Here is a 27814-nt window from a genome sequence, read left to right as displayed (position 1 = left end):
CTCCCCAGATCCCTGAAGGTAGCAGGACAGGTAGATAAGGCGGTTAAGAAGGCATGCAGGATACTTGCCTTTATTAGCCGAGGCATAGAATACAAGAGCAGGGGGGGGTTATGCTAGAACTGTATAAAACACTAATTAGGCCGCAGCTAGAGTACTGGGTGCAGTTCTGGTCACCACATTACAGGAAGGATGTGATTGCACTAGAGAGGGTGCAGAGGAGATCTACCAGGATGTTGCCTGGGCTGGGGAATGTTAGCTACGAGGAAAGACTGGATAGGCTGGGGTTGTTTTCCTTGGAACAGAGGAGGCTGAGGGGAGATCTAATTGAGGTGTATACAATTAGGAGAAGCCTCGATAGAGTGGATGGGAAGGACCTATTTCCCTTAGCAGAAGGGTCAATAACCAGGGGGCATAGATTTAAAGTAATTGGGAGAAGGTTTAGAGGGGATTTGAGGGGAAATTTCTTCACCCAGAGGGTGGTGGGGGTCTGGAACTCACTGCCTGAAAGGGTGGTAGAGGCAGGAACCCTCATCACATTAAAAAAGTACTTGGATATGCACTTGAAGTGCCGTAACCCACAGGGCTACGGACCGAGAGCTGGAGAGTGGGATTCGGCTGGAGAGCTCCTTGTCGGCCGGCACAGAAACGATGGGCCGAATGGCCTCCTTCCGTGCTGAAACTTTCTGCGATTCTATGAAAGAACAGAAGGGAGGGTCTGTGATCGGGTGGACGGCAGGAGAGGTTGAATGACAATAAGGGTGATGGTGCGAGGCGAGAGGAATTGGTAATGGGACGAGTGAAGATACAAAAGATGGGTCTAGAAGAGGTGTCAATGGAAATGGCAGAATCATCAACAACTGGCAGAAATGGCGCCTGCTTTATTCAATTCAATAAAACAGCGGCCACGATATGATACAGCGCAGGAGGGGGACCTTCGGCCCATCATGCCTATGTCAGCTTTTGAGAGATCGGTCCAATCAGTCCTGTAAATGTTTCCTTTATTTATTTCACTGTTGTAGGATTCGCAAAATCCAGGAAAATACAGCCTACATTTTAAAACCCCTGAAATGGCCACATTTTTAAGAGCACAAGATGGAGTCGGCAGATCACATGACTCATTTCAGAAGGACATACCACTGCAATACCTTAAAGAAACCTGAGTCACCACCGATTGGAAAATTCCAGACTGACTGCAATTGATATGGTAATAAAGGTAGCAGCAGTAACGAAGTCAAAAACAAAGGACTTGCACTTGAAAAGGTCATGTTAATCGCCAGATAAAGGTAAACCCATCACTGAAATCACAGCGCACAGACAAGACCCATTATCTGCATCAAACTCAGCGGGACACGGGACATAACCCATCAGTTTGGTTTCGGCCACGATTAAAGTCGTTAAACTAAAGTGCCAGCTTTTGTCAAAGTAGCCGGCCCAAAACTTTGACAAAAGAAAACCTCTGATTTGGCGCAAAGGATAAGGGCAAGGAAACAGTATAACTGTTGGGGGAAAATCGACGGGCAGAAGGTACGATCGGTGGCAGAGAACAACGAGAGGTTACGGTTAAGTTGAACGGTTCGAGTGGAGAGGTCCGATTAGGAGGTTCGATTACGGATCGAGGAGCACGGAGGTTCTACAAGTTCGAGCAGGAGAGCAGGTTCAGGAGCCCGTCCCAGAAGGAAGATCAATCGGGAATCCCGGAAGCTACAGGAGCACCAAGGTCGAGGACAGTTTTAAAACCCTGGTGAGCATAGAGGCCCAACTCCACCTAGCTGACCTAGTAGAGGGATACTTTAGAGATGGGAGGGTTTTAATATTAAGGGCTTTGTAATCGGGAGTGTTATTTATCCTTCGTTGTACCGCGCGCTTTCCCCACCCCCATTTTATTATACCGCAGCTAATGAATTGATGTATTTTAAGATAGTCAAAGTAATTCTTGTGTGTTCAATTTTAGTTCCCATTGGGAGGCGTGTTAATGATTTTGTCTGTGTTGTTTCTTTGTTCCCTGTGTTTTTATTCTCCTTATAAATAAAGAAACCATTAATTTTAAAACTTACCTTGTCTCACCTGATCCATTTGTCTTCCGAGTCACAAGTTGGGCCAACACATCAAGGTAGTCTGGCAATAAGTCCAGTGTCTAGAATCAGTGAGGGGGGAGCGCTTCGAAACCGCTCACGAGCAGTGTGAAATCAAGAATCGATCTCGCACACCACAAGCTCGTTAAAAAGACCCCTTACACTGTTGACTCTTGAAAATTAGCACTTAAAGCTATAAATGATTATGAGTAATTATTAATGTTTTATATCGCTTTAGGAATAACCGAATAATATAGAGTCATAGAGTTATACAGCACAGAGAGAGGCCCTTCGGCCCATCGTGTCCACGCCGGCCATCAAGCCCTGTCTATTCTAATCCCATTTTCCAGCACTTGGTCCATAGCCTTGTATGCTATGGCGTTTCAAGTTCTCATCTGAATGCTTCTTGAATGGTGAGGGTTCCTGCCTCTACCACCCTTTCAGGCAGTGAGTTCCACATTCCAACCACCCTCTGGGTGAAAAAGTTTTTCCTCAAATCCCCTCTAAACCTCCTGCCCCTTACCTTGAAACTATGCCCCCTGGTTATTGGCCCCTCTACTAAGGGGAAAAGTCCCTTTCTATCTACCCGATCTGTGCCCCTCATAATTTTGTACACCTCAATCAGGCCCCCCCTCAGCCTTCTCTGCTCCAAGGAAAACAACCCCAGCCTGTCCAGTCTTTCTTCATAGCTGAAGTGCTCCAGCCCAGGTAACATCCTGGTGAATCTCCTCTGCACCCTCTCCAATGCAATCACATCCTTCCTATAGTGTGGCGACCAGAACTGCACACAGTATTCCAGCTGTGGCCTAACTAGCATTTTGTACAGCTCCATCATAGCCTCCCTGCTCTTATATTCTAAGCCTCAGCTAATGAAGGCAAGTATCCCATATGCCTTCTTAACCACCTTATCTACCTGTCCTGCTGCCTTCAGGGATCTATGTACATGCACACCAAGGCCCCTCTGATCCTCTGTCCTTCCTAGGGATCCTACCATTCATCGTGTATTCCCTTGCCTTGTTCGTCCCTCCAAAATACATCGCCTCACATTTTTCAGGGTTAAATTCCATTTGCCACTGTGGAGTTGATAATCTGCTACATCATCTCGGAGCAATAATATCCAGTATAATTTGACCAGAATTACCGGATCTCTGTCGTTCTGAGTTTGTCATTCACCACCGTTGTTAATTCCTCTCATTCTTGAACACAGTTATTCATTGACCCGAGACATTATTTGAATGTGAGATACTCACCGATTTGTTCATTGCTGCCATCAAGCGAGGATACTGGAACGGAACACAGAGATAGGGGAACAAAACAGAGAAGAGGTCCGTTAGAGAATAGCGTACAAAATCATTTTTCTTTACGCAGCGAGTTGTTGTGATCTGGAACGCGCTGCCTGAAAGGGCGGTGGAAGCAGATTCATTAGTAACTTTCAAAAGGGGAATTGGAGAAATACTTAAAGAGGAAAAATTTCGGGAGCTATGAGAAGGAACAGGGAGAGGCAATATACACTTAATGGCACAGTTTTAAAGAGCGTGCAGGGACAGAGGGGCCTGGGAGTTAATGTGCATAGGTCCCTGGAGGTGGCGGGACATATTGAGAGAGTGGTTAACAAAGCCTATGGGATCTTGGGCTTCATAAATAGAGGTATTGAGTACATAGAAACATAGAAGATAGGAGCAGGAGTAGGCCATTCGGCCCCTCGAGCCCGCTCCGCCATTCAATGAGATCATGGCTGATCATCCAAATTCAGTACCCTGTCCCTGCCTTCTCCCCATATCCCTTGATCCCTTTAGCCTTAAGAAATTTATCCAACTCCTTCTTGAGTATATTTAATGAATTGGCCTCAACTTCCTTCTGTGGTAGAGAATTCCACAGGTTCACCACTCTCTGGGTGAAGAAATTCCTCCTCATCTCAGTCCTAAATGGCTTACCCCTTATCCTTAGACTGTGACCCCTGGTTCTGGACTCCCCGGCCATCGGGAACATCCTTCCAGCATCCAGTCTGTCTAGTCCTGTTAGAATTAGAATTGCAAAAGTAGAGAAGTTATGCTGAACCTTTATAAAGTGCTGGTTAGGTCAGAACTGGAGTATTGCGTCCAGTTCTGGTCACCACACTTTAGGAAGGATGTGAAGGCCCTTGAGAGGGTGCAGAGGAGATTTACCAGAATGGTTCTGGGGATGGAGGATCTTAGCTACAAGGACAGGTTGGAGAAGCTGGATTTGTTTTCATTAGAGCAAAGGAGGTTGAGGGGACGATTCGATAGAGGTGTACAAGATTATGACGGTTTGGATAAGCTAGACGGGGAAAGGCTGTTCCCACTAGTTGATGGTACAAGGACTAGGGGACACAGATTTAAGGTTTTGGGCAAGAGATACAGGGGGATGTGAGGAAAATCTTTTTTACACAGCAAGTGGTGAGGACCTGGAACTCGCTGCCCACATAAGTGGAGATTGATAGATTTTTGTTAGGCAACGGGGTATTAAGGGTTACAGAACCAAGGCAGGTAGATGGAGTTAAGGTACAGATCACCCACGGTCTAATTGAATGGCGGAACAGGCTCGAGCGGCTGAATAGCTTCCTCCATTAAGGTGTATGGAGTTAGAATGAGGGTAGGAAATTGGTCAGAAGTGAGGAAACAAATGAAGGATTAAGAGCAGTTTCTCAGCGCTTTCAGAAGTCGGGTATTCGCGTTCCTCAGGGATCAGTTCTGGGACCACTTATGTTCGCTGAGTGTCCGTCTCTTCCTAAAATTAGCGAGGGTTGGGGCGGAGTAGACAGAAACAGGCAGCACCCATTCCTGAGAGGTCTAGAACAAGGAGGCATGATACCTGGGATGGCAGGAATGACGTATGAGGAGAGATTGGGTCGATTGGGCTTATACTCGCTGGAGTTTAGAAGAATGAGAGGGGATCTCATTGAAACTTATAAAATTCTAACAGGACTAGACAGACTAGATGCAGGAAGGGTGTTCCCGATGACGGGGGAGTCCAGAACCAGGGGTCACAGTCTAAGGATAAGGGGTAAGCCATTTAGGACAGAGATGAGGAGGAATTTCTTCACCCAGAGAGTGGTGAACCTGTGGAATTCTCTACCATAGAAGGCAGTAGAGGCCAATTCATTAAATATATTCAAGAAGGAGTTAGATATATTTCTTAAGGCTAAAGGGATCAAGGGATATGGGGAGAAGGCAGGGACAGGGTACTGAATTTGGATGATCAGCCATGATCTCGGTGAATGGCGGAGCAGGCTCGAGGGGCCGAATGAGCTACTCCTGCTCCTACCTTCTATGTTTCTGTGTTAAATAAGGTCAATTATGAGATTTAGGACTGAGCAGGGGACGCGTTTTTAGATGGAGGATTGTGAGGAGATGGAATGCACGATCGGAATTAGTAGCAGAGACCGTGGGTACATAAGAACATAAGAAATAGGAGCAGGAGTAGGCCATTCGGCCCTTCGAGCCTGCTCCACCATTCAATGAGATCATGGCTGATCTTCTGCCCCAACTCCATTCACTGGCCCTATCGCCATATCCCTTGATGCCTTCACTAGTCAGAAATCTATCGACTACTGTTTTGAATATACCCAATGACTGAGCCTCCACAGCCCTCTGGGGTAGAGAATTCCAAAGATTCACCACCCTCTGTGTGAAGAAATGTCTTCTCATCTCAGTCCTGAATGGCCTACCCTTTATCCTGAGGCTGTGGCCCCTGGTTCTAGGCTCCCCAGCCAAGGGAAACATTCTCCCAGCATCCACCCTATCAAACCCTGTAATAATTTTGTATGCTTCAATGAGATCCCCTCTCATTCTTCTGAATTCAAGTAAATACAGGCCTAGTTTACTCAATCTCTTCTCATACGACAGTCCCGCCTTCCCAGGAATCAATCTCGTGAACCTTCGCTGCACTCCCTCTATGGCAAGTATATCCTTCCTTAGGTAAGGAGACCAAAATTGTACACTGTACTCCAGGTGTGGTCTCACCAAGGCCCTATATAATTGGAGTAAGACTTCTTTACTCCTGTACTCAAATCCTCTTGTAATGAAGGCCAACAGACCACTTGCCTTCCTAATGGCTTGTTGCACCTGCACACTCACTTTCAGTGACTCATGTACAAGGACACCCAGGTCCCTTTGAGCATCTGCATTCCCCAACCTTTCACCATTTAAGGAATGGGTTGGGTAGATGGTTGAAGGAAACGGAGATAAAGGGAATGGCCAGGAATGGGTCACGGGATTAGGACTACTGCTTGCGTGGAGAATAAACCCCAACTCTGACTACTTTGAACATAAGAACATAAGAACTTAAGAAATAGGAGCAGGAGTAGGCCAATCGGCCCCTCGAGCCTGCTCCGCCATTCAATAAGATCATGGCTGATCTGATCCTAACCGCCAATCCACTATCACAGAACCATCTCCTGAATCTAACAGAATTAGACACACGAAATAGGAGCAGGATCAGGCTACACGGCCCCTGGGCCCGCTCCGCTACCCACAGGGCCATGACCGATCCGAACCTAGACTCGTGTCCAAATTCTTGCCCGCTCCCCGTAACCCTTAATTCCCTTTACTTCTAGGAAACTGTCTATTTCTGTTTTAAATTTATGTAATGATGTAGCTTCTACAGCTTTTTGGGGCAGCATATTCCATGGACCTACCACTCTCTGAGTGAAGTAGTTCCTCCTCATCTCAGTTTTGAAAGAGCAGCCCCTTATTCTAAGACTATGCCCCCTAGTTCTAGTTTCACCCATCATCGGGAACATCCTCCCCGCATCCACCCGATCCAACCCCTTCACAATCTTATATGTTTCAATAAGATCGCCTCTCATTCTTCTGAACTCCAATGAGTAGAGTCCCAATCTACTCAACCTCTCCTCATATGTCCATCCCCTCATCCCCGGGATTAACCGAGTGAACCTTCTTTGTACTGACTCGAGGGCAAGTATGTCCTTTCTTAAGTATGGACACCAAAACTGTATGCAGTATTCCAGGTGCGGTCTCACCAATACCTTGTACAACTGAAGCAATACCTCCCTATTTTTATATTCTATCCCCCTAGCAATGAAAGCCAACATTCCATTGGCCTTCTTAATCACTTGCTGCACCTGCATACTAACCTTTTGAGTTTCGTGCACCAGGACCCCCAGATCCCTTTGTACTTCAGTACTTTCCAGTTTCTTGCCATTAAGATAATAACTTGCTCTACGATTTTTCCTGCCAAAGTGTATAACCTCACACTTTCCAGTATTGTATTCCATCTGCCAAATCTCTGCCCACTTACTTAGCCTGTCTATGTCCCCTTGCAGGTTTTTTATGTCCTCCTTGTTGTATCCGTGTGTTAATGGAGACACGGAATGCAGGAGTTGGTTAACAGGTGTTTACTGGACAAAGTCTGGAGGTGAACTAACAGATACAAGACACTATACAGGCTTATATAGCCCGAGTGGCCACTACCGGCATTACAGTACACAGGGGTTCTTAAAGGTACATACACCACAATTCCTCCCTTTTTAGACAACCAGTACATAACATTTTAAGTAATTGTTATTTAACATGTTTACAAGAACAATAACCTTCATATTGCTGCAGTTAATCAATTATAAGTCAGTCTCTCTGGAGGCTTCCTGACTCGGTCCGGATAACGCCTCGGTGGTGTCGTAGTTTTCGGTGGTGTAGTAGTTTTCGGTGGTGTAGTAGTTTCTTTTGGCAAAGTCGATTCGGTTGGAATGCCAGTGTCGGGTTCATCTGGTTCTAGCATCACCGGATCGGAGGTAGAGACTATGGGTATCTCTGCTTCATCATCAGGTGTATAGAGTTGTGGTGTAGGTTGTCCCTTTTCGGATGACTCTATGATCTGGTCAGCATGGCGCCTTATTATGCTTTCTCCAATGTCCACGGTATACATCAGCAGTCCTAGTCATGTGCAAATAGTTCCAGGCTGCCATTTCTCGGTACGGTAGTCCCGGGCCAAAACTTGTTGACCTATCTGGAAGGTTCTAGTTGGCCTTTCATTCATGCCTTGAAATTGCCGGTTCTCTACGTCCCTTCTGATGTTTGGCTTGATCAAATCCAGCCGGCATCTTAGTCTTCTATTGAAAAACATCATGGCGGGAGTCTGGTTTGTAACCATATGTGTTGAATTCCTGTATGCAAACAAGAAGTTATCTACCTTATGTTGCAGATTTATGTCTTCATTACCCATGGCCTTTATGGCCTTCTTGAAGGTCTGGACAAACCTTTCAGCCAACCCATTGGTGGCGGGATGGTATGGGGCGGACGTATAATGCTTAACCCCATTGTTTTTTAAGAACTTCCTGAATTCTTCGGACACAAATTGTGGTCCATTATCAGAACAGATCTGTTCAGGCAGCCCATTCCTGGCAAATATGGTCCTTAATACTGTGATGGTTTTTTCCGTGGTGGTGGAGGACATCTTTATTACCTCCAGCCACTTGGAGTGTGCATCAACCGCGATTAAGAACATTGAGTCCATAAATGGACCAGCAAAGTCGATGTGTACCCTTTGCCATGGAGATGAGGGCCACTCCCATGGATGTAGAGGGGCTTGTGGTGGGGCGTTTTGGACCTTCTGGCATCCTAGACAGCCCTTGGTCATTTCTTCGATGTCTCCATCGATACCTGGCCACCACACAAATGCTCTGGCTAGGTTCTTCATTTTCACTCCACCCAGATGCCCCTCGTGAAGCTCCTTTCGAACTTTATCCTGGAGTTTGGGTGGAATCACCACTCTGGATCCACACATCAAGGTTCCTCGGCACACTGACAGCTGTTCCCTTCTTTGCGAGAATGCTGGCAACAGTGGTTCGCCATGTGCTGGCCATCCCTTCACCGTTAAATCATAGACTCGTGAGAGAGTCGGGTCATTTCTCGTTTCCTTTTCAATGGCAGAATTTGTTACTGGTAGACATTCTACTATGGTAGAGTGGAACATTTCCACTGGGTCCCCTGTAGGTGCCTCTTCTACCATTGGCAACGGTAGACGCGATAAACCGTCAGCATTCCCATGCTGTTTTGATCCTTTGTATTCTATGTCATATTGGTGTGCCCCTAGGAAAAGGGACCACCTCTGTAGCCTTTGTGCTGTCATAATGGGAACGCCCTTTTTAGGGTTGAATATGGAGACGAGGGGTTGATGGTCAGTCAACAAGGTAAATTTTTGTCCGTGTAGGTAATGGTTGAATTTCTTCACTCCCCATACCAGGCTGAGTGCTTCCCTGTCGATCTGGGCATAGTTACGCTCAGCTGAGTTCAATGAGCGTGACGCAAAAGCTATTGGCCGTTCTGAGCCATCAGGGAATCTATGTGATAATACCGCTCCTACACCGTAAGGGGATGCATCGCACGCCAGTCTGATTGGCAGTGATGGGTTGTAATGAGCCAAAACTTCCTTGGATGTGATCAAGCCTTTACATTTATGGAAGGCGCGTTTACAGTCCTCGCTCCATTCCCAAATTACTCCTGTTTGTAGCAGTTCGTTAAGAGGGTGCAGAACAGTTGACAAGTTCGGTAAAAATTTATGATAGTAATTTATCAATCCCAGGAACGACCTTAATTGTGAGACATTTTCAGGTGCTGGTGCTTTTATGACAGCTTCAATTTTCTCAGGGGACTTATGCAACCCTTCTTCATTAATTATGTGGCCACAATATGATATTTGTTTCTGGAAAAATTCACACTTGGGGCGGTTTGCTCGTAGGCCCCGTTCTCTCAGCCTAGTGAGCACCTTCTCCAAATTGGCAAGGTGTTCGTTTTCGTTTTCTCCTGTTACAAGGATGTCGTCTAGGTAGCATTGAGTCCCAGGAATCCCTTGCAGGACTTGCTCCATAGCTCTTTGCCAGATAGCTGGAGCTGATGCTATTCCGAAAACCAGTCGATTGTACTGGTACAGGCCTTTGTGTGTGTTTATTGTGAGATACTTTTTAGAGGCCTCCTCAACCTCCATCTGTAGATATGCCTGTGCCAAGTCAATTTTTGTGAAACGTTTCCCTCCGGATAGTGAGGCGAAAATATCTTCTATCCTCGGAAGAGGATACTGTACCGTGTGAAGGACCGGGTTTACAGTCACCTTGAAGTCCCCACAGATGCGAATTTTTCTCTGCTCTTCAGATTTATCATTATTCAAAGTTTTCTTCATGACCGGGACGATGGGTGTTGCCCACTCGCTCCAATCTATCTTGGATAACACGTTTGTCCTTTCCAAATTCTCCAGCTCTGCCTCGACTGCTGGACGAATTGCGTATGGCACCAGCCTTGCCTTAAAAAACTTGGGAATTGCCGCATCTTCCACTTTTATTGAGGCGGTGACGCCTTTCAAGGTTCCTAGTTCCTATTGGAACACTTCTTTGGCGTTGGCCAAGATGTCTTTTAATCGTTCAGGTATGATGTCATCATCATTTTTTTTCTTACTGGTCACCGTCAGTGCCTGAATGGAGTGCCAGTCCAAACGTATCTTCCTGATCCATTCACGTCCCAACAGCGGTGGACCACCATCTTGCAGAACGTATAAATACAACTTCTGTATTTCCTTGCCGTTGTATACAACAGGCACCTTTATTTTCCCTTTGGGGTATACTTTCTGCCCCGTATATGTTTTCAAGATAATGGATGTGTCTTTCAAAGGTATATGCGGAAATAGCCGCTCATAATCCCGTCTACTTATGACGGTCAGAGCTGATCCTGTATCTAGCTCCATTTTAACTGGGGACCCCGCTATCGTGAGGGTAACCCAAATGGTCGGGTAATCTTCTTTGGCAATTACATTATGTAATTTGAGAGAGCTTAGTCTCTTGTTTCCGGAGTCGCTATCGCTCTTCTGGTCTTTGGAGCTACTGTCCGTCATCATTTGTACCTTTCTGTACTTTTCCTTATTGATTTTTTTTTCTGTCAGTGGATTTTTTGTTTCCAGATCGGCATACACGTGTAATGTGTCCCATCTTTCCGCATTGCCTGCATGCTTTGTCCTTGAACCAGCAGTCCCTCTGGTCATGGGTGGATCTGCTGCAGCGATAACATCTCTCGAAACCCCGTGTCATTTCATGGGTGACGAAGTCCTGTGGCTTTCGCTGTATCTCTGCAGCTCCTCCCGCCGCTGCTTCATATGATACAGACACACTGAAAGCCTTGTCCAGTGTCAAATCTTTCTCAGAAAGTAGCTTTTTTTGTGTTCCTTCACTTAGGAGACCGCAGACGAATTTGTCTCATAGAGAATCTGCCAGTCCTGCCCCGAATTGGCAGTGTAGGGTATCAACAATCTCCTTAAAATTCTTGTCCATCGGTTTGGCTGGAGTGATTAAGTTTCGTAACAGCCTGTATGTCCTTGCGCCCATCAGATTTAGAAGTACCGATGCCTTTTTATCATCCGCTACTTCATTCGCCTTGCAATATACCTCCACTCTTTCCACATATGCGGTCCAATCTTCTATATCACTATCGAAAGCAGTAATATTGCCAGTCTTCGGCATCTTGAAAATCTAAAATGGCGCTTCCCGCGCTTTTCTTTTATAATAGTCGGAGACTTGTTCCCGCCGGACTCTCTGGGACTTTCCCCTCCCTCTGTGTGGTCCGAACGCCGACCTGCTTTGCAGAGTTGGTTGTCTCCCGAGTGCTCCACCCTTCGTCTCTGTTTGCCTGCGCCTTCACTGCTTGGCCCCGCTGTAGAGCCAGCCGATCGAGCCCCAGCCCGCCGCCCAGGAAGGATTATTGCAGTACCTGCCACCAGCCCGGCTAGCTGGTGAAACCACAGTTTTGTCTTTTTTGTTTTTTCTTTTCTCCTTCTTCCTTCGTCTGAGGAATCGATCTCCTTGAGGTGCTGCCGAATTGCAGGTAAGTCCGTTTCCAATTCGTCGCCACTGTTGTGTCCGTGTGTTAATGGAGACACGGAATGCAGGAGTTTGTTTAACAGGTGTTTACTGAACAAAGTCTGGAGGTGAACTAACAGATACAAGACACTATACAGGCTTATATAGCCCGAGTGGCCATTACCAGCATTACAGTACACAGGGGTTCTTAAAGGCACATACAATACACCACACTCCTCACTCAATACTTTCCCTCCCATCTTAGTATCATCTGCAAACTTTGATATGCTACACTCGGTCCCCTCCTCCAAATCGTTAATATAGATTGTAAAGAGTTGGGGACCCAGCACTGACCCCTGCGGAACACCACTAGTTACTGGTTGCCAATCTGAGAATTAACCATTTATCCCAACTCTCTGCCTTCTGTTAGATAGCCAATCCTCTATCCATGCCAGAATATTACCCCCAATCCCGTGATTTTTTATCTTAAGCAATAATCTTTTGTGTGGCACCTTGTCAAATGCCTTTTGGAAGTCTAAATACACTACGTCCACTGGTTCCCCTTTATCCACCCTATATGTTACTTCCTCAAAGAACTCCAGCAAATTTGTCAAACATGACTTCCCCTTCATAAAACCATGCTGACTTTGTCCTATTAAATTATGATTATCCAAATGTCCTGTTACTGTCTCCTTAATAATGGACTCCAAAATTTTACCTACCACAGATGTTAGGCTAACCAGTCTATAGTTTCCAGCCTTCTGTCTACTGCCCTTTTTAAATAAGGGTGTTACATTAGCAGTTTTCCAGTCTGCCGGGACCTTTGCCGAGTCCAGGGAGTTTTGGAAAATTATTACCAATGCATCCACAATCCCTACCGCCACTTCCCTCAAGACCCTAGGATGTAAGCCATCAGGTCCAGGTGATTTATCCGCCTTGAGTCCCATTATTTTACCGAGTACCTACCCCCCCTTTAGCCCCCTGTTTGTCCAGTGTTGGGATATTCTTAGTGTCTTCTACTGTAAAGACTGATATAAAATATTCATTCAGTGTTTTTGCCATCTCCATATTTCCCACCATTAATTTCCCGGTCTCATCCTCTAAGGGACCAACATTTACTTTAGCCACCCTTTTTCTGTTTATATAACTATAAAAACTCTTACTATCTGTTTTTATATTTTTTGCTAATTTACTTTCATAATCTATCTTCCCTTTCTTAATCAATCTTTTTGTTATTTTTTGCTGTCTTTTAAAGTTTTCCCAATCATCTATCCTCCCACTAGATTTGGCTACCTTATATGCCCTTGTTTTTAGTCGAAGACTATCCTTAATTTCTTTACTTAGCCACGGATGGCTGTCTTTTCTTTTACACCCTTTTCTTCTCAGTGGAATATTTTTTTTTTGGAAGTTGTAAAATAACTCCTTAAATGTACACCACTGATCATGTATCGTCTTACCCTTTAATCTATTTTCCCAATCCACTCTACTCAATTCCGCTCTCATACCTTCATAGTCTCCTTTATTCAAGCTTAATATGGAATTCAACCATGTTATGGTCACTCATTCCAAGGGGATCCTTTACTAGGACATTTTTAATTAATCCTGTCTCGTTACACAGGACCAGATCTAAGGTTGCTTGCCCCCTGGTCGGTTCAGTTACATACTGCTCAAGAAACCCATCCCTAATACACTCAATGAACTCATCCTCAAGGCAGCCCTGCCCAATTTGATTTGTCCAATTAATATGATAGTTAAAATCCCCCATAATTATAGATGTTCCCTTATTACAAGCCTCAACTATTTCCTGATTGATACTCCATCCAACAGAGTTGCCACTGTTCGGAGGCCTATAGACTACGCGCACTAGTGTTTTTTTCCCCTTATTATTCCTTACCTCCACCCAAACTGTTTCATTATCCTGATCTTTTGACCCAATATCATTTCTCTGTATTACAGTGATTCCTTCCTTTATTAACATAGCCACCCCACCTCCCCTTCCTTCCTGCCTGTCCTTCCTGATTGTTAAATAACCTGGTATGTTTAATTCCCAGGCATTGTCACCCTGCAGCCATGTTTCTGTAATGCCACAAGATCATACCCATATGTAGTTATTTGTGCCATTAACTCGTCTATTTTGTTACGAATGCTACGTGCATTCAGATAGAGAACTTTCAAATATGTTTTGTGACACTTAGTTCCTGCTTTTGCCCTTTTTATTACTTTACCTTTTACTCCATACCATCTGCCCCTTCCTGACATGCTCTGGTTTTTAATTTCCCCACTGCTACCTAAGTCTATGACCTTCTCTGTTGTCATTTTTATTATTTGCTCTCTAGGAACCTCCCCCCCACTAGTTAGTTTAAAACCCTCTCTACAGCCCTAGTTATATGATCCGCCAGGACTCTAGTCCCAGCACTGGCCAAGTGAAGCCCGTCCCAATGGAACAGCTCCCTCCTGCCCCAGTACTGGTGCCAGTGTCCCAGGAAGCAAAACCCATTTCTCCCACACCAGCCTTTGAGCCACGCATTTAACTCTCTAATTTTATTTGTCCTAGCCAAATTCGCTCGTGGCTCAGGTAATAATCCGGAGATTATTACCCTTGTGGTTCTGCTTTTTAATTTGGCCCCTAGCTGCTCAAACTCCCTCAGCAGAACCTCCTTCCTTGTCCTATCTATGTCATTGGTACCAACATGGACCACGACAACTGGATCCTCCCCCTCCCACTCCAAGTTTCTCTCCAGTCCAGAGGAGATGTCCTTAACCCTGGCACCGGGCAGGCAACACAGCCTTCGGGACTCTCGCTCTCGGCTGCAAAGAACTCTATCTATCCCCCTAACGATACTATCCCCTACCACTACAACATTTCTTTTAACTCCCCCCACTTGAATGGCCCCCCGCTCCACGGTGCTGTGGTCAGGTTGCTCATCCTCCCCGCAGTCCCTGTTCCCATCCCCACAGGGAGTAAGAGCCTCGAACCTGTTGGACAAGTGCAAGGGCTGCGGCTCCTCCAACACTACCTCCTGGATCCCTGTACCTGCCTCACTTCTAGTCACACCATCCTGACCCTGGCCACGGACTACATCTGAATTAATTAATCTAATTGGTGTGAATACCTCGTGATACACAGAGTCCAGGTAACTCTCCCCCTCCCTGATGTGTCTCAGTGTTTGAAGCTCAGACTCCAGCTCTTCAACACCCACAAATCGATACCCGGGTTGTAATTTCCATGTCACTCTGCGCTCAGCGAGTCAGTAACCGAGGGCAGAAACTGATGGCCATCAAAGGACCAATGGAGTGGACAGGAGGTTTAATAAAACAGGTTGTTGTTACAATATGGAAAGCCCTACCGGAAACAGAGATGGAAGCTGAATCTATAATAGCTTTGAAAAGGAGAAGTGCATTTGAAACAATAGAAATGCAAATGGTTATTTTGGAAAGGGGAAATGAAAAAGTGAGATCTTGCAGTGACTGGCACAGACGTGACTGGTTGAATGAGGTAAGGGCAGGGGGTTGGGACTCGGGGTCGAATTCTTTCAGAGAGTGGGCACAGGAGCTAGGGGCTGAATGGGCACCCTCTATGCTGTCAGCTTCGATCATTCCGCCCTAGGCGTTCAGAAGCACTGTGACAAGACTCTTGATAAGGCTTTCGATAAGGTCCCGCATAAGAGATTAGCGTGTAAAGTTAAGGCACATGGGATTGGGGGCAAGGTACTGACTTGGATAGAGAACTGGTTGGCAGACAGGAAGCAAAGAGTTGGAATAAACGGGTCTTTTTCCGAGTGGCAGGCAGTGACTAGTGGGGCAGCGCAGGGATCGGACCTTGGACCCCAGCTATTCACAATATATATATATGAACTAGATGAGGGAACTAGATGTAATATCTGCAAGTTTGCAGATGACACAAAGCTAGGTGGGCGTGTGTGCTGTGAGGAGGATGCCGAGAAACTCCAGTATGATTTGGACAGGTTGGGTGATTGGGCAGAAGCATGGCAGATGCAGTAAAATGTGGATAAATGCGAGGTTATCCACTTCGGTGGCAAAAACAGGAAGGCAAATTATTATCGAAACGGCAATAGATTGGGAGAAGGGGAAGTGCAACGAGACCTGGGTGTCCTTGTGCACCAGTCGCTGAAGGTAAGCATGCAAGTGCAGCAGGCGGTTAAGAAGGCAAATGGTATGTTGGCCTTCATAGCGAGAGGATTCGAGTACAGGAACAAGGATGTCTTGCTGCAGTTGTACAGGGCCTTGGTGAGACCACACCTTGAGTATTGTGTGCAGTTTTGGTCGCCTTAACTGAGGAAGGATGTTCTTGCCATGGAGGGAGTGCAGCGAAGATTCACCAGGCTGATACCTGGGATGGCAGGAATGACGTATGAGGAGAGATTGGGTCGATTGGGCTTATACTCACTGGAGTTTAGAAGAATGAGAGGGGATCTCATTGAAACTTATAAAATTCTGACAGGACTAGACAGACTAGATGCAGGATGGATGTTTCTGATGGCCGGGGAGTCCAGAAGCAGGGGTCACAGTCTAAGGATAAGGGGTAAGCCATTTAGGACTGAGATGAGGAGGAATTTTTCACCCAGAGAGTGGTGAACCTGTGGAATTCTCTACCACAGAAGGCAGTAGAGGCCAATTCATTAAATATATTCAAAAAGGAGTTGGATATATTTCTTAAGGCTAAAGGGATCAAGGGATATGGGGAGAAGGCAGGGACAGGGTACTGAATTTGGATGATCAGCCATGATCTCATTGAATGGCGGAGCAGGCTCGAGGGGCCGAATGGCCGACTCCTGCTACTATCTTCTATGTTTCTATGTTTAACACTCAACGAATCTTAATTCAAGCAAAAGCTGAGAGCTCCGGGGGCCACTGCTCCTGATGACGCATTAAAGGCCTCCCTGAAGATTTATTCTGATGTGATCCTTCTGCTTTTAAAAAATAAAATTGTACACACGGGGTGGAGTTATCGAGTGACTTCTGCCTTTGCTATTTCACTACAAGTAACGACGTGAGGGGGGGGAAACTGGCCCGGACTTTGAATATCACTGCAGATAGCGTTGGGAAACAGCTGAGAGCCAAGGACAACAACTAGGACATGCAACGTGCATTTATATAGCGCCTCAGATGTTGAAAACAAGTCCTCAGGTGACTCACAGCCACCTCACCAGATACAAATGGAGGCTCAGGCAAAGATGGGCAGGTGACCAAATGTCTCGACAAAGAAGAGGGTTTGCAGGAAGGCCGTCAAGCTGGAGAAGCGGAGCAGGTTAGCGAGGGAATTCCACAGGGTGGGGCGCAGGCGGCGGAAGGCACGGCCGCCAATGATGGGGCGAAGGGAGTGGATATTTGACAAGAAGCGAGAGTTGGAGGCACGCAGATATCGCGGAGGGTGAGAATTGTAGGGGCTGGAGGAGGTTACAGAGATAGGGAGGGGGCGAGGGGCCATGGAGGGATTTGAACAGGAGGATGTGAATTGTAGGGCTGGAGGAGGTTACAGAGATAGGGAGGGGGCGAGGGGCCATGGAGGGATTTGAACAGGAGGATGTGAATTGTAGGGCTGGAGGAGGTTACAGAGATAGGGAGGGGGCGAGGGGCCATGGAGGGATTTGAACAGGAGGATGAGAATTGTAGGGACTGGAGGAGGTTACAGAGATAGGGAGGGGGCGAGGGGCCATGGAGGGATTTGAACAGGAGGATGTGAATTGTAGGGGCTGGAGGAGGTTACAGAGATAGGGAGGGGGCGTGGGGCCATGGAGGGATTTGAACAGGAGGATGTGAATTGTAGGGCTGGAGGAGGTTACAGAGATAGGGAGGGGGCGAGGGGCCATGGAGGGATTTGAACAGGAGGATGAGAATTGTAGGGACTGGAGGAGGTTACAGAGATAGGGAGGGGGCGAGGGCCATGGAGGGATTTGAACAGGAGGATGAGAATTGTAGGGCTGGAGGAGGTTACAGAGATAGGGAGGGGGCGAGGGGCCATGGAGGGATTTGATCAGGAGGATGAGAATTGTAGGGCTGGAGGAAGTTACAGAGATAGGGAGGGAGCAAGGGCCATGGAGGGATTTGAACAGGAGGATGAGAATTGTAGGGCTGGAGGAGGTTACAGAGATAGGGAGGGGGGCGAGGGCCATGGAGGGATTTGAACAGGAGGATGAGAATTGTAGGGCTGGAGGAGGTTACAGAGATAGGGAGGGGGGCGAGGGCCGTGGAGGGATTTGAACAGGAGGATGAGAATTGTAGGGGCTGGAGGAGGTTACAGAGATAGGGAGGGGGGCGAGGGCCGTGGAGGGATTTGAACAGGAGGATGAGAATTGTAGGGCTGGAGGAGGTTACAGAGATAGGGAGGGGGCGAGGGGCCATGGAGGGATTTGAACAGGAGGATGAGAATTGTAGGGCTGGAGGAGGTTACAGAGATAGGGAGGGGGCGAGGGGCCATGGAGGGATTTGAACAGGAGGATGAGAATTGTAGGGGCTGGAGGAGGTTACAGAGATAGGGAGGGGGGCGAGGGGCCATGGAGGGATTTGAACAGGAGGATGAGAATTGTAGGGACTGGAGGAGGTTACAGAGATCGGAAGAAGGGCGAGGGGCCGTGGAGGGATTTGAACAGGAGGATGAGAATTGTAGGGGCTGGAGGAGGTTACAGAGCTAGGGAGGGGGCGAGGGCCATGGAGGGATTTGAACAAGAGGATGAGAATTGTAGGGCTGGTGGAGGTTACAGAGCTAGGGAGGGGGCGAGGGCCATGGAGGGATTTGAACAGGAGGATGAGAATTGTAGGGCTGGAGGAGGTTACAGAGATAGTGAGGGGGCGAGGGCCATGGAGGGATTTGAACAGGAGGATGAGAATTGTAAGGACTGGAGGAGGTTACAGAGATAGGGAGGAGGGCGAGGGCCATCGAGGGATTTGAAAAGGAGGATGAGAATTGTAGGGCTGGAGGAGGTTACACAGATAGTGAGGGGGCGAGGGCCATGGAGGGATTTGAACAATAGGATGATAATTGTAAGGGCTGGAGGAGGTTACAGAGATAGGGAGGGGGCGAGGGCCAGGGAGGGATTTGAACAGGAGGATGAGAATTGTAGGGGCTGGAGGAGGTTACAGAGATAAGGAGGGGGCGAGGGGCCGTGGAGGGATATGAACAGGGGGATGAGAATTGTGGGGACTGAAGGAGGTTACAGAGATAGGGAGGGGGCGAGGGCCATGGAGGGATTTGAACAGGAGGATGAGAATTGTAGGGCTGGAGAAGGTTACAGAGATAGGGAGGGGGCGAGGGACCATGGAGGGATTTGAACAGGAGGATGAGAATTGTAGGGGCTGGAGGAGGTTACAGAGATAGGGAGGGGGCGAGGGTCCATGGAGGGATTTGACCAGGAGGATGAGAATTGTAGGGGCTGGAGGAGGTTACAGAGATAGGGAGGGGGTGAGGGCCATGGAGGGATTTGAACAGGAGGATGAGAATTGTAGGGGCTGGAGGAGGTTACAGAGATAGGGAGGGTGGCGAGGGCCATGGAGGGATTTGAACAGGAGGATGAGAATTGTAGGGACTGGAGGAGGTTACAGAGATAGGGAGGGGGCGAGGGCCATGGAGGGATTTGAACAGGAGGATGAGAATTGCAGGGGCTGGAGGAGGTTACAGAGATAGGGAGGAGGCGAGGGGCCATGGAGGGATTTGAACAGGAGGATGAGAATTTTAAAATCGAGACGTAGGATACGGGCATCAGGTCTTCGGATGAGATGAAGATACAGAGGACGGAAGCTGGGAGACCCACCTGGGGAGCGTTGCGATCGTCCCGATACAACGAGCAGCGCAAACATGTCACAGGTCTCTTTTTAAACTGCAGAAACAGAATATCTGAGTTTTGCAGCTCTTTTGAAATATCAGTTATAAATCAGAACGAACTTCCTCTTTCCAAACATTTCGACAGCGGGTGTTACAATGAAGAAACCCTCCTCGTCGCTTGTTTTCCACTAGATACTCAAACGAGGGGAGACTTACCGATCAGCAGGAGAATGGAGACGGAGAGCATCTGGAAAATGGGATTCAGACACTGGGAAGAGGCTGGGAAACGACGATCTTCTGGTTGTTTCACTGACTCGGGCTAAAGATAAAAAGGGCCAAGATGTGGTGAGACCGGAAATAAGTGGCCTGGATATCAGATGGTGAATAAAGTGAGAAGTTTAAAAACAGGCGAATGATGATGCTGAGGAAGTGAAGTTGCGAAAGGTTCCCCTGGGGATATTTTTCTTGAGTGAGTGCTGGAGGCACGGTTTGCAGTTGTGAGGTCTGTAAGGTTCGAAAATTTCTGCACATCCCCAGAACAGAAGAAAAGCATTATTTTTAAATGATTTTAGAAACATAGAAACATAGAAGATAGGAGCAGGAGTAGGCCATTCGGCCCTTCGAGCCTGCTCCGCCACTCAACGAGATCATGGCTGATCATCCAAACCCTAGCAACCAGTCCCTACACCGACAGCCATCCCACACAAGCCCTATCCCCATAACCCCGTAACCCCACGTATTTAATCCCCCTAACACTAAGGGCCAATTTTTTTTTTTTTTATCATGGCCAATCAACCTAACCCGCACATCTTTGGACTGTGGGAGGAAACCGGAGCACCCGGAGGAAACCCACGCAAACACGGGGAGAATGTGCAAACTCCACACAGACAGTCACAATTTTGGAACATTATAGAAGAAATCTGTAAAAGGGATAAATGTGTGGTTGGGCCAAACAGAAGGATTTCAAAGAGTTAAATTAAGGAAGAGATTTTGGACTGGTTTCAGAGTTTTTGGGCAAAAGGGATTTAAATCAAAACCCCAGGAAGATTTGGCTGGTTTAAAAAGACATGTACAGACTTGTAGGAAAAGGCGGCGACAGGAATGTGGGATTGACCTCTGCAGAGGAACAGTTTGGGTATTCGAAAGTAGCCAGACTGTCTGGTAGGAACAATAAACAAAACGCAGCACCTATCTGGGAATTTGCATTCAATCAATAAATCAATCAAAACCCTAGCCTCACCTAAAGCCCAAAGCCCATTAAAACCCATGCATAAAAGAACCTGCACAGAATTTGAAAGCCTTACAGGAAATCTAAGATTAAAAGACTGTTTATATAGAAACATAGAAACATGGAAAATAGGAGCAGGAGTAGGCCATTCGGCCATTCGAGCCTGCTCCGCCATTCAATGAGATCATGGCTGATCATCCAAATTCAGTATCCTGTCCCTGCCTTCTCCCCATATCCCTTGATCCCTTTCGCCTTAAGAAATATATCCAACTCTTTCTTGAATATATTTAATAAGTTGGCCTCTACTGCCTTCTGTGGTAGAGAATTCCACAGGTTCACCACTCTCTGGGTGAAGAAATTCCTCCTCATCACTGTCCTAAATGGCTTACCCCTTATCCTTAGACTGTGAACCCCTGGTTCTGGACTCCCCGGCCATCAGAAACATCCTTCCTGCATCTAGTCTGTCCAGGCCTGACAGAATTTTATAGGTTTCGATGAGATCCCCTCTCAATCTTCTAAACTCCAGTGAGTGTAAGCTCAATCGACACAATCTCTCCTCATACGTCATTCCTGCCATCCCAGGTATCAGCCTGGTGAATCTTCGCTGCACTCCTTCCATGGCAAGAACGTCCTTCCTCAGATAAGGTGACCAAAACTGCACACAATACTCAAGGTGCGGTCTCACCAAGGCCCTGTACAACTGCAGCAAGACATCCTTGTTCCTGTACTCGAACCCTCTCGCTACGAAGGCCAACATACCATTTGCCTTCTTAACCGCCTGCTGCACCTGCATGCTTACCTTCAGCGACTGGTGCACAAGGACACCCAGGTCTCGTTGCACTTCCCCTTCTCCCAATCTATTGCCATTCAGATAATAATCTGCCTTCCTGTTTTTGCCACCAAAGTGGATAACCTCACATTTATCCACATTTGAGACATCCAAAACCACTTCACACCTTCTTCAACTACTCAGGCAGCTATCCCGAAACCAGTTAACTAAATGGGACCAATCAATTGGCCCTTAACGAGCCAGCCAAAAATCTAACAAGATTAGCAGGTTTCGTTTTAGTATAAACTAAAGACCTGTCTCCACAAGAAAGCAGTTCGTTCGATGGGTTCGAGCAGTTCGATCAGTACAGAGACAGTCGTTCAGGCAGAGAATTGAAACAGCGGCCAGTGAATTGAAGTCAGCAGTAGAGTTCGGACAGACACAGAAAAAAGGCACAGCTCATTCGAAAGACATCAGCCTCGGGACAACAGGAGGAGAACGGAAGGAATCGCAGCTACCAAGGGTCCCACAAAACAAACAACCAACAATATTACCAACAACCAGGGAGCCGTGCCTTTTGGGGTACTTTTTACACCAGTGTCACTGGGGATGGTGGCTGAGTTGTACAGGTACTGTACTTGTTTTCCTGCAGATTGGCAACAAGGGGCAATAGAAACTGCTACATAATTGTACACATCTAGAGTACCCCTTACTGACTTCCATAGAAGCACTTCTGCTTAAAGTGCTCACATTTGAAAGAGATTAATGTAAACCAGTGTTGAATGTAGCAGTGAGGCATGCTGTCCAACTCTTGGTTTGTGGGCATCCTGACGACTGGGCTTGAAACAGGTTAGGAATAGATTTGTTTTGTACGGGCTGGATACAACGTAATCCCATCATAGCCCAGCTTGGGCTGAGAGCAATCTGTCAGGGCAGCACGGTGACATAGTGGTTAGCACTGTTGCCTCACAGCGCCAGAGACCCGGGTTCGAATCCGGCCTTGGGCGACTGTCTGTGTGGAGTTTGCACATTCTCCCCGTGTTTGCGTGGGTTTTCTCCGGGTGCTCTGGTTTCCTCCCACAGTCCAAAGATGTGCGGGTTAGGTTGATTGGCTATGATAAATTGACCCTTAGTGTTAGGGGGATTAAATACGTGGGGTTACGGGGATAGGGTGGGATATGTGTGTCGGTGCAGGCTCGCTGGGCCGAAATGGCCTCTATCTGCACTGTGGGGTTTCTGTGATTCTGTGAATATTGGGCCACCGCGACCAACAAGAAACCAATCTGGAAGAAACCGAACATCTGCAAGTTTTTCCCACTCTGCAAACTATTCCTGCGTTTGGTGAGCATTTCCTGGTCCTCTGGAATTCAACCTAGTTTGTGTCGTGGGATTGGGCGGGGTGAAGTATTTTGTCTATTGTTATTCTCCCTCGCATATTCCAAAGTGTTTCCCCTTTTAGAGTAATAAGATTATTGTGTTGTGTATATTTGCTTGTCTCAAATATAATCCAAGTACTTTGATTTTATTTGAATGGCAATAGATTGGGAGAAGGGGAAGTGCAACGAGACCTGGGTGTCCTTGTGCACCAGTCGCTGAAGGTAAGCATGTAGGTGCAGCAGGTGGTTAAGAAGGCAAATGGTATGTTGGCCTTCGTAGCGAGAGGGTTCGACTATAGGAACAAGGATGTCTTGCTGCAGTTGTACAGGGCCTTGGTGAGACCACATCTTGAGTATTGTGTGCAGTTTTAGTCGCCTTACCTGAGGAAGGACGTTCTTGCCATGGAGGGAGTGCAGCGAAGATTCACCAGGCTGATACCTGGGATGGCAGGAATGACGTACGAGGAGAGATTGTGTCAATTGGGCTTATGCTCACTGGAGTTTAGAAGATTGAGAGGGGATCTCATCGAAACCTATAAAATTCTGTCAGGTCTCGACAGACTAGATGCAGGAAGGATGTTTCTGATGGCCGGGGAGTCCAGAACCAGGGGTCACAGTCTAAGGATAAGGGGTAAGCCATTTAGGACTGAAATGAGGAGGAATTTCTTCACCCAGAGAGTGGTGGAATTCTCTACCACAGAGGGCGGTGGAGGCCAGTTCATTAAATATATTCAAGAAAGAGTTGGATATATTTCTTGAGGCTAAAGGGATTAAGGGATATGTGGAGAAGGCAGGGACAGGGTACTGAATTTGGATGATCAGCCATGATCTCATTGAATGGCGGAGCAGGCTCGAGGGGCCGAATGGCCGACTCCTGCTCCTATCTTCTATGTTTCTATGTTTCAACAACTCAGGTGTCTGTTGCAATTACATTACAACCCCCAAATAAGACCAAAGCCTAGAACCAAGGGAGTGGGAGCGATTCGAACCGTTCAAAGGAGTCAGAGGTGAAGCTGACCACACGCACCACCCCCTACAGGTCCATTTGCAAAGTTGTTACTCAGTGGGCCTGAGGACAGGCTTGAGGAACCGTAACCGCCCTGTCCTACGCGGGGCCTCGTTCCCCAGTCCACCCGCCGTGCGTTTTATCCGCGTCGTTCATTCCCAACGAAGGGGCTGGAATTTCCCGCGCGTTTGCCCAGAGACGCAAGCGCAGTTTTGGGCGCGCAAATCGAAGCCAGGCCGGGAAGATGATCTGGATGGGAGGCGTGCCTGAGTCACGCGCTCTCTCAGGTGGATGTCAAAGATCCCACGGCCACTATTGGAAGAAGAGCAGGGGGGAGTTCTCCCCGGTGTCCTGGGCCCAATATTTATCCCTCGATCCAACATCACTAAAACAGATGATCCGGTCATTATCACGTTGCTGTTTCTGGAAGCTTGCTGTGCGCAAATTGGCTGCCGTGTTTCCTGCATTACAAAAGTGACTACACTTCAAATGTATTTCATTGGCTGACTTTCTTCCTTCTTTTCTTTCTCTCTTTCTCTCTCTCTTTCTTTCTTATTGGGCCAGAAATTCCAGAACGGGGCTTGCATTTGCACTTACCCCGCGCTCCTGCCGATCAGCTTCTGGGACGCCTGAACTTGGAGAAATTGAAAGCACATCCCCGGGCAGCGTATGACGTCACGCCGCCCAGGAGCGCAGCCAGCGCGGACCCAGGAGCGTGCAGTGTAAGTGAGACACGCCCCTTGAGGTCTCAGTTTCACTGGACACGCCCCCAATGTTTCTGTCAAGCTGCTTTGCTTTTTTACATGCAAAGCAGCAGTTTAAATAGGTTTTTGGAAGTTTTTTGAAGATTTTGGTAACTTTGATAAACTTTTTTAAATGTTTACATTATTTTGAGTAATCTGAAGTAGTTTTAAAGAGAATTAAAGCAATTTAAAGACTTTTAAAAGCCCTAAAAGAATTTTTTAAATTCCATTTATTTATTTAGCAATGTCGTCGTCATACGTGTCTTCACACTGTTCCCTTTGGGGAACTGTATGAAGTGGTGGAAGGATTTATGGCCGTGATTAACGCTCATTCCGTGACCGTAACCATCTTTGAACCAGCCATTAGGGCGGTTAGTCCTATGGCGGGAGGGTTTTACGGGCTCCCACAAGCTATACAAGGAGGGGGGGCCACCCACACCCACGGACGCAAATATCCCACTGGATGTCAACCCAGAATTTAGAGCCGGAGCTCCGACTCCACTTGCCGGGACTGTCTGGAGCGGGGTTCGAAACCCTACCCTGATCTGGCCCAGCGGCGGGGATCCTACCGCTATGACAAACGCCCAACCCGATTAGCTACATGAAATGGCAGCATAGGGCTCCAGTCACGGGGAGGGAAAAGGCGCAGGAAACGTATGGGTGTCACCTTTTGTGCGGAGTGGGCCTTTTGCGTAGCAGTAAGCATCCCCACCGTTGGGCCAGAAGGAGTAGGGTTTTGAACCCCACTCCAGACAGTCCCGGCAAGTGGAGTCGGAGCTCCAACTTTAAATTCTGGGTGGACATCCAGCGGGATACTTGCGTCCGTGGGTGTTGGTGGCCCCCCCCCCCTCAGATGGGTTGTGGGAGCCCGTAAAACCCTCCCGCCATAGGACTAACCACCCTAATGGCTGGTTCAAAGATGGTTACGGTCACGGAATGAGCGTTAATCACGGCCATAAATCCTTCCACCACTTCATACAGTTCCCCAAAGGGAACAGTGTGAGGATACGTGCGATGATGACCTCTTGCGCAATGCACCTCCTTGGACCCTCAGTCGCAGATGCGAGGGGGCAAGTCGTGCAAGTGTTAAATTTTTTATTTTATTGACATGTAAAATGTTGGCCCAATAATTCCCTTCCAAATGCGCTAGTACGGTCGGGGTACTTACGCATCTGGCCGGATGAAATGCCGGTTTTCAGCATGCACAGTGCATGTGGGGAAAACCGGCATTTCCTGTCCTCTGAACGAAGGGGTTCAGAGGCAGAACGCGTGCGACTGCACAGGCAGCGCGTGCGCAGTATAATTCGCCGCTTTCATTAATGCTTTCAGTGAGGTCCAGTCATTACAACTTACACATGAAAAAAGCATGGGTACAGTTGCTACAGAGGCTGCGGAGGAAGATAGTTCTTATCGTGGAGCTTCTGAAAGTATGTATGTCTGTATATATTCCTTTGCGTGTTATGTATATATTCCTTTACTTATGTGTATGAATGTATTATTTAATTATGACTTTCAGAGAAAGTAACTTATTGGAAAATCATAATTAAAAACATACATTCATAGTAAAGGAATATAAAAAATACATACATATACGTAAAGGAATATATGTGGACATACATACATACATAACTCATTCTCACATTCCATTCACACAGCCACAATTGCTCCTTCTACCTACCGTTCTGAAAACCCTTTAAAAAAAAAAAAATTTTAACTTTAAAACTTACTTAAAATTTCTTAAAATAACTTCCCTCCCTTTCCCAAACAAAAATATTGCATTTCAAAAGCTCCACGATAAAATATATCTTCCTCCGCAGCCAATGAACCACTTTACACTTGCTTTTTTTCAGTGTAACTTCTAAGGACTTAACCTCACGGATTTCATGAATGAAATCCACGAAGTTCACTGCGCAAGCGCTGCCTGTGCAGTCGCACGCGCTCGAGGTCTGGAAATGCCGGCGTTCCCCGCATGCGCTGTTCATGCTGAACGCCGGCATTTCCAACGGCCAGAAGCGTGAGTAAGCCGACCGTACTCACGCTTCTGGCCTGGAATTTCTGGCCCATTATCTTTCTTTCTATCTTTCTCTCTCACTCTTTCTTTCTTTCTCTCTCTCTCTTTCTTTCTTTCTCTCTCTCTATCTTTCTTTCTTTTTTCCATTACATGAGAATATTTAAATGATTTAATTGCATCAATTTAAGGTGGAGGCAGTATTGATGGGAACTATGGAGGAGAGAGTGTTAAGGGGAGATTGACCAGAATGGGACCAGGGATGAGGGACTTCAGTGATGTGGAGAGACTGGAGAAGCTGGGGTTATTCTCCTTAGAGCAGAGAAGGTTAAGGGGAGATTGACCAGAATGGTACCAGGGATGAGGAACTTCAGTGATGTGGAGAGACTGGAGAAGCTGGGGCTGTTCTCCTTGGAGCAGAGAAGGTTAAGGGGAGATTGACCAGAATGGAACCAGGGATGAGGGACTTCAGTGATGTGGAGAGACTGGAGAAGCTGGGGTTGTTCTCCTTAGAGCAGAGAAGGTTAAGGGGAGATTGACCAGAATGGTACCAGCGATGAGGGACTTCAGTGATGTGGAGAGACTGGAGAAGCTGGGGTTGTTCTCCTTAGAGCAGAGAAGGTTAAGGGGAGATTGACCAGAATGGGACCAGGGATGAGGGACTTCAGTGATGTGGAGAGACTGGAGAAGCTGGGGTTGTTCTCCTTGGAGCAGAGAAGGTTAAGGGGAGATTGACCAGAATGGTACCAGGGATGAGGGACTTCAGTGATGTGGAGAGACTGGAGAAGCTGGGGTTGTTCTCCTTAGAGCAGAGAAGGTTAAGGGGAGATTGACCAGAATGGGACCAGGGATGAGGGACTTCAGTGATGTGGAGAGACTGGAGAAGCTGGGATTATTCTCCTTAGAGCAGAGAAGGTTAAGGGGAGATTGACCAGAATGGTACCAGGGATGAGGGACTTCAGTGATGTGGAGAGACTGGAGAAGCTGGGGTTGTTCTCCTTAGAGCAGAGAAGGT

General features: G+C 47.2%; 2 protein-coding genes across 2 annotated transcripts in view; both read right to left on the bottom strand.

Moving 5' to 3' along the window:
- Positions 1-24722, bottom strand: part of LOC147084905 (high affinity immunoglobulin epsilon receptor subunit alpha-like) — an 82403-nt gene extending 57681 nt beyond the window's left edge. Inside the window, exons 1-3 of the mRNA XM_085979612.1 lie at positions 24646-24722; positions 19886-19988; positions 3323-3355 (exon numbers count right to left, since the gene is read on the bottom strand). Coding sequence (XP_085835738.1) covers positions 3323-3355; positions 19886-19916 — 64 coding nt within the window. The 5' untranslated portion in view covers positions 19917-19988; positions 24646-24722. The remainder of the gene's footprint in view (positions 1-3322; positions 3356-19885; positions 19989-24645) is intronic.
- Positions 1-27814, bottom strand: part of LOC147084901 (cytohesin-2) — a 552369-nt gene that overhangs the window by 114036 nt on the left and 410519 nt on the right. The window lies entirely within an intron of this gene.

The sequence above is a fragment of the Somniosus microcephalus genome, unplaced genomic scaffold (assembly GCF_052327205.1).
Source record: "Somniosus microcephalus isolate GS21.2 unplaced genomic scaffold, FLI_Smic_1.0 unresolved_chr9, whole genome shotgun sequence".
NCBI classification, from domain to species: Eukaryota; Metazoa; Chordata; class Chondrichthyes; order Squaliformes; family Somniosidae; genus Somniosus; species Somniosus microcephalus.
This window is presented reverse-complemented; position numbering and strand designations above follow the sequence as displayed.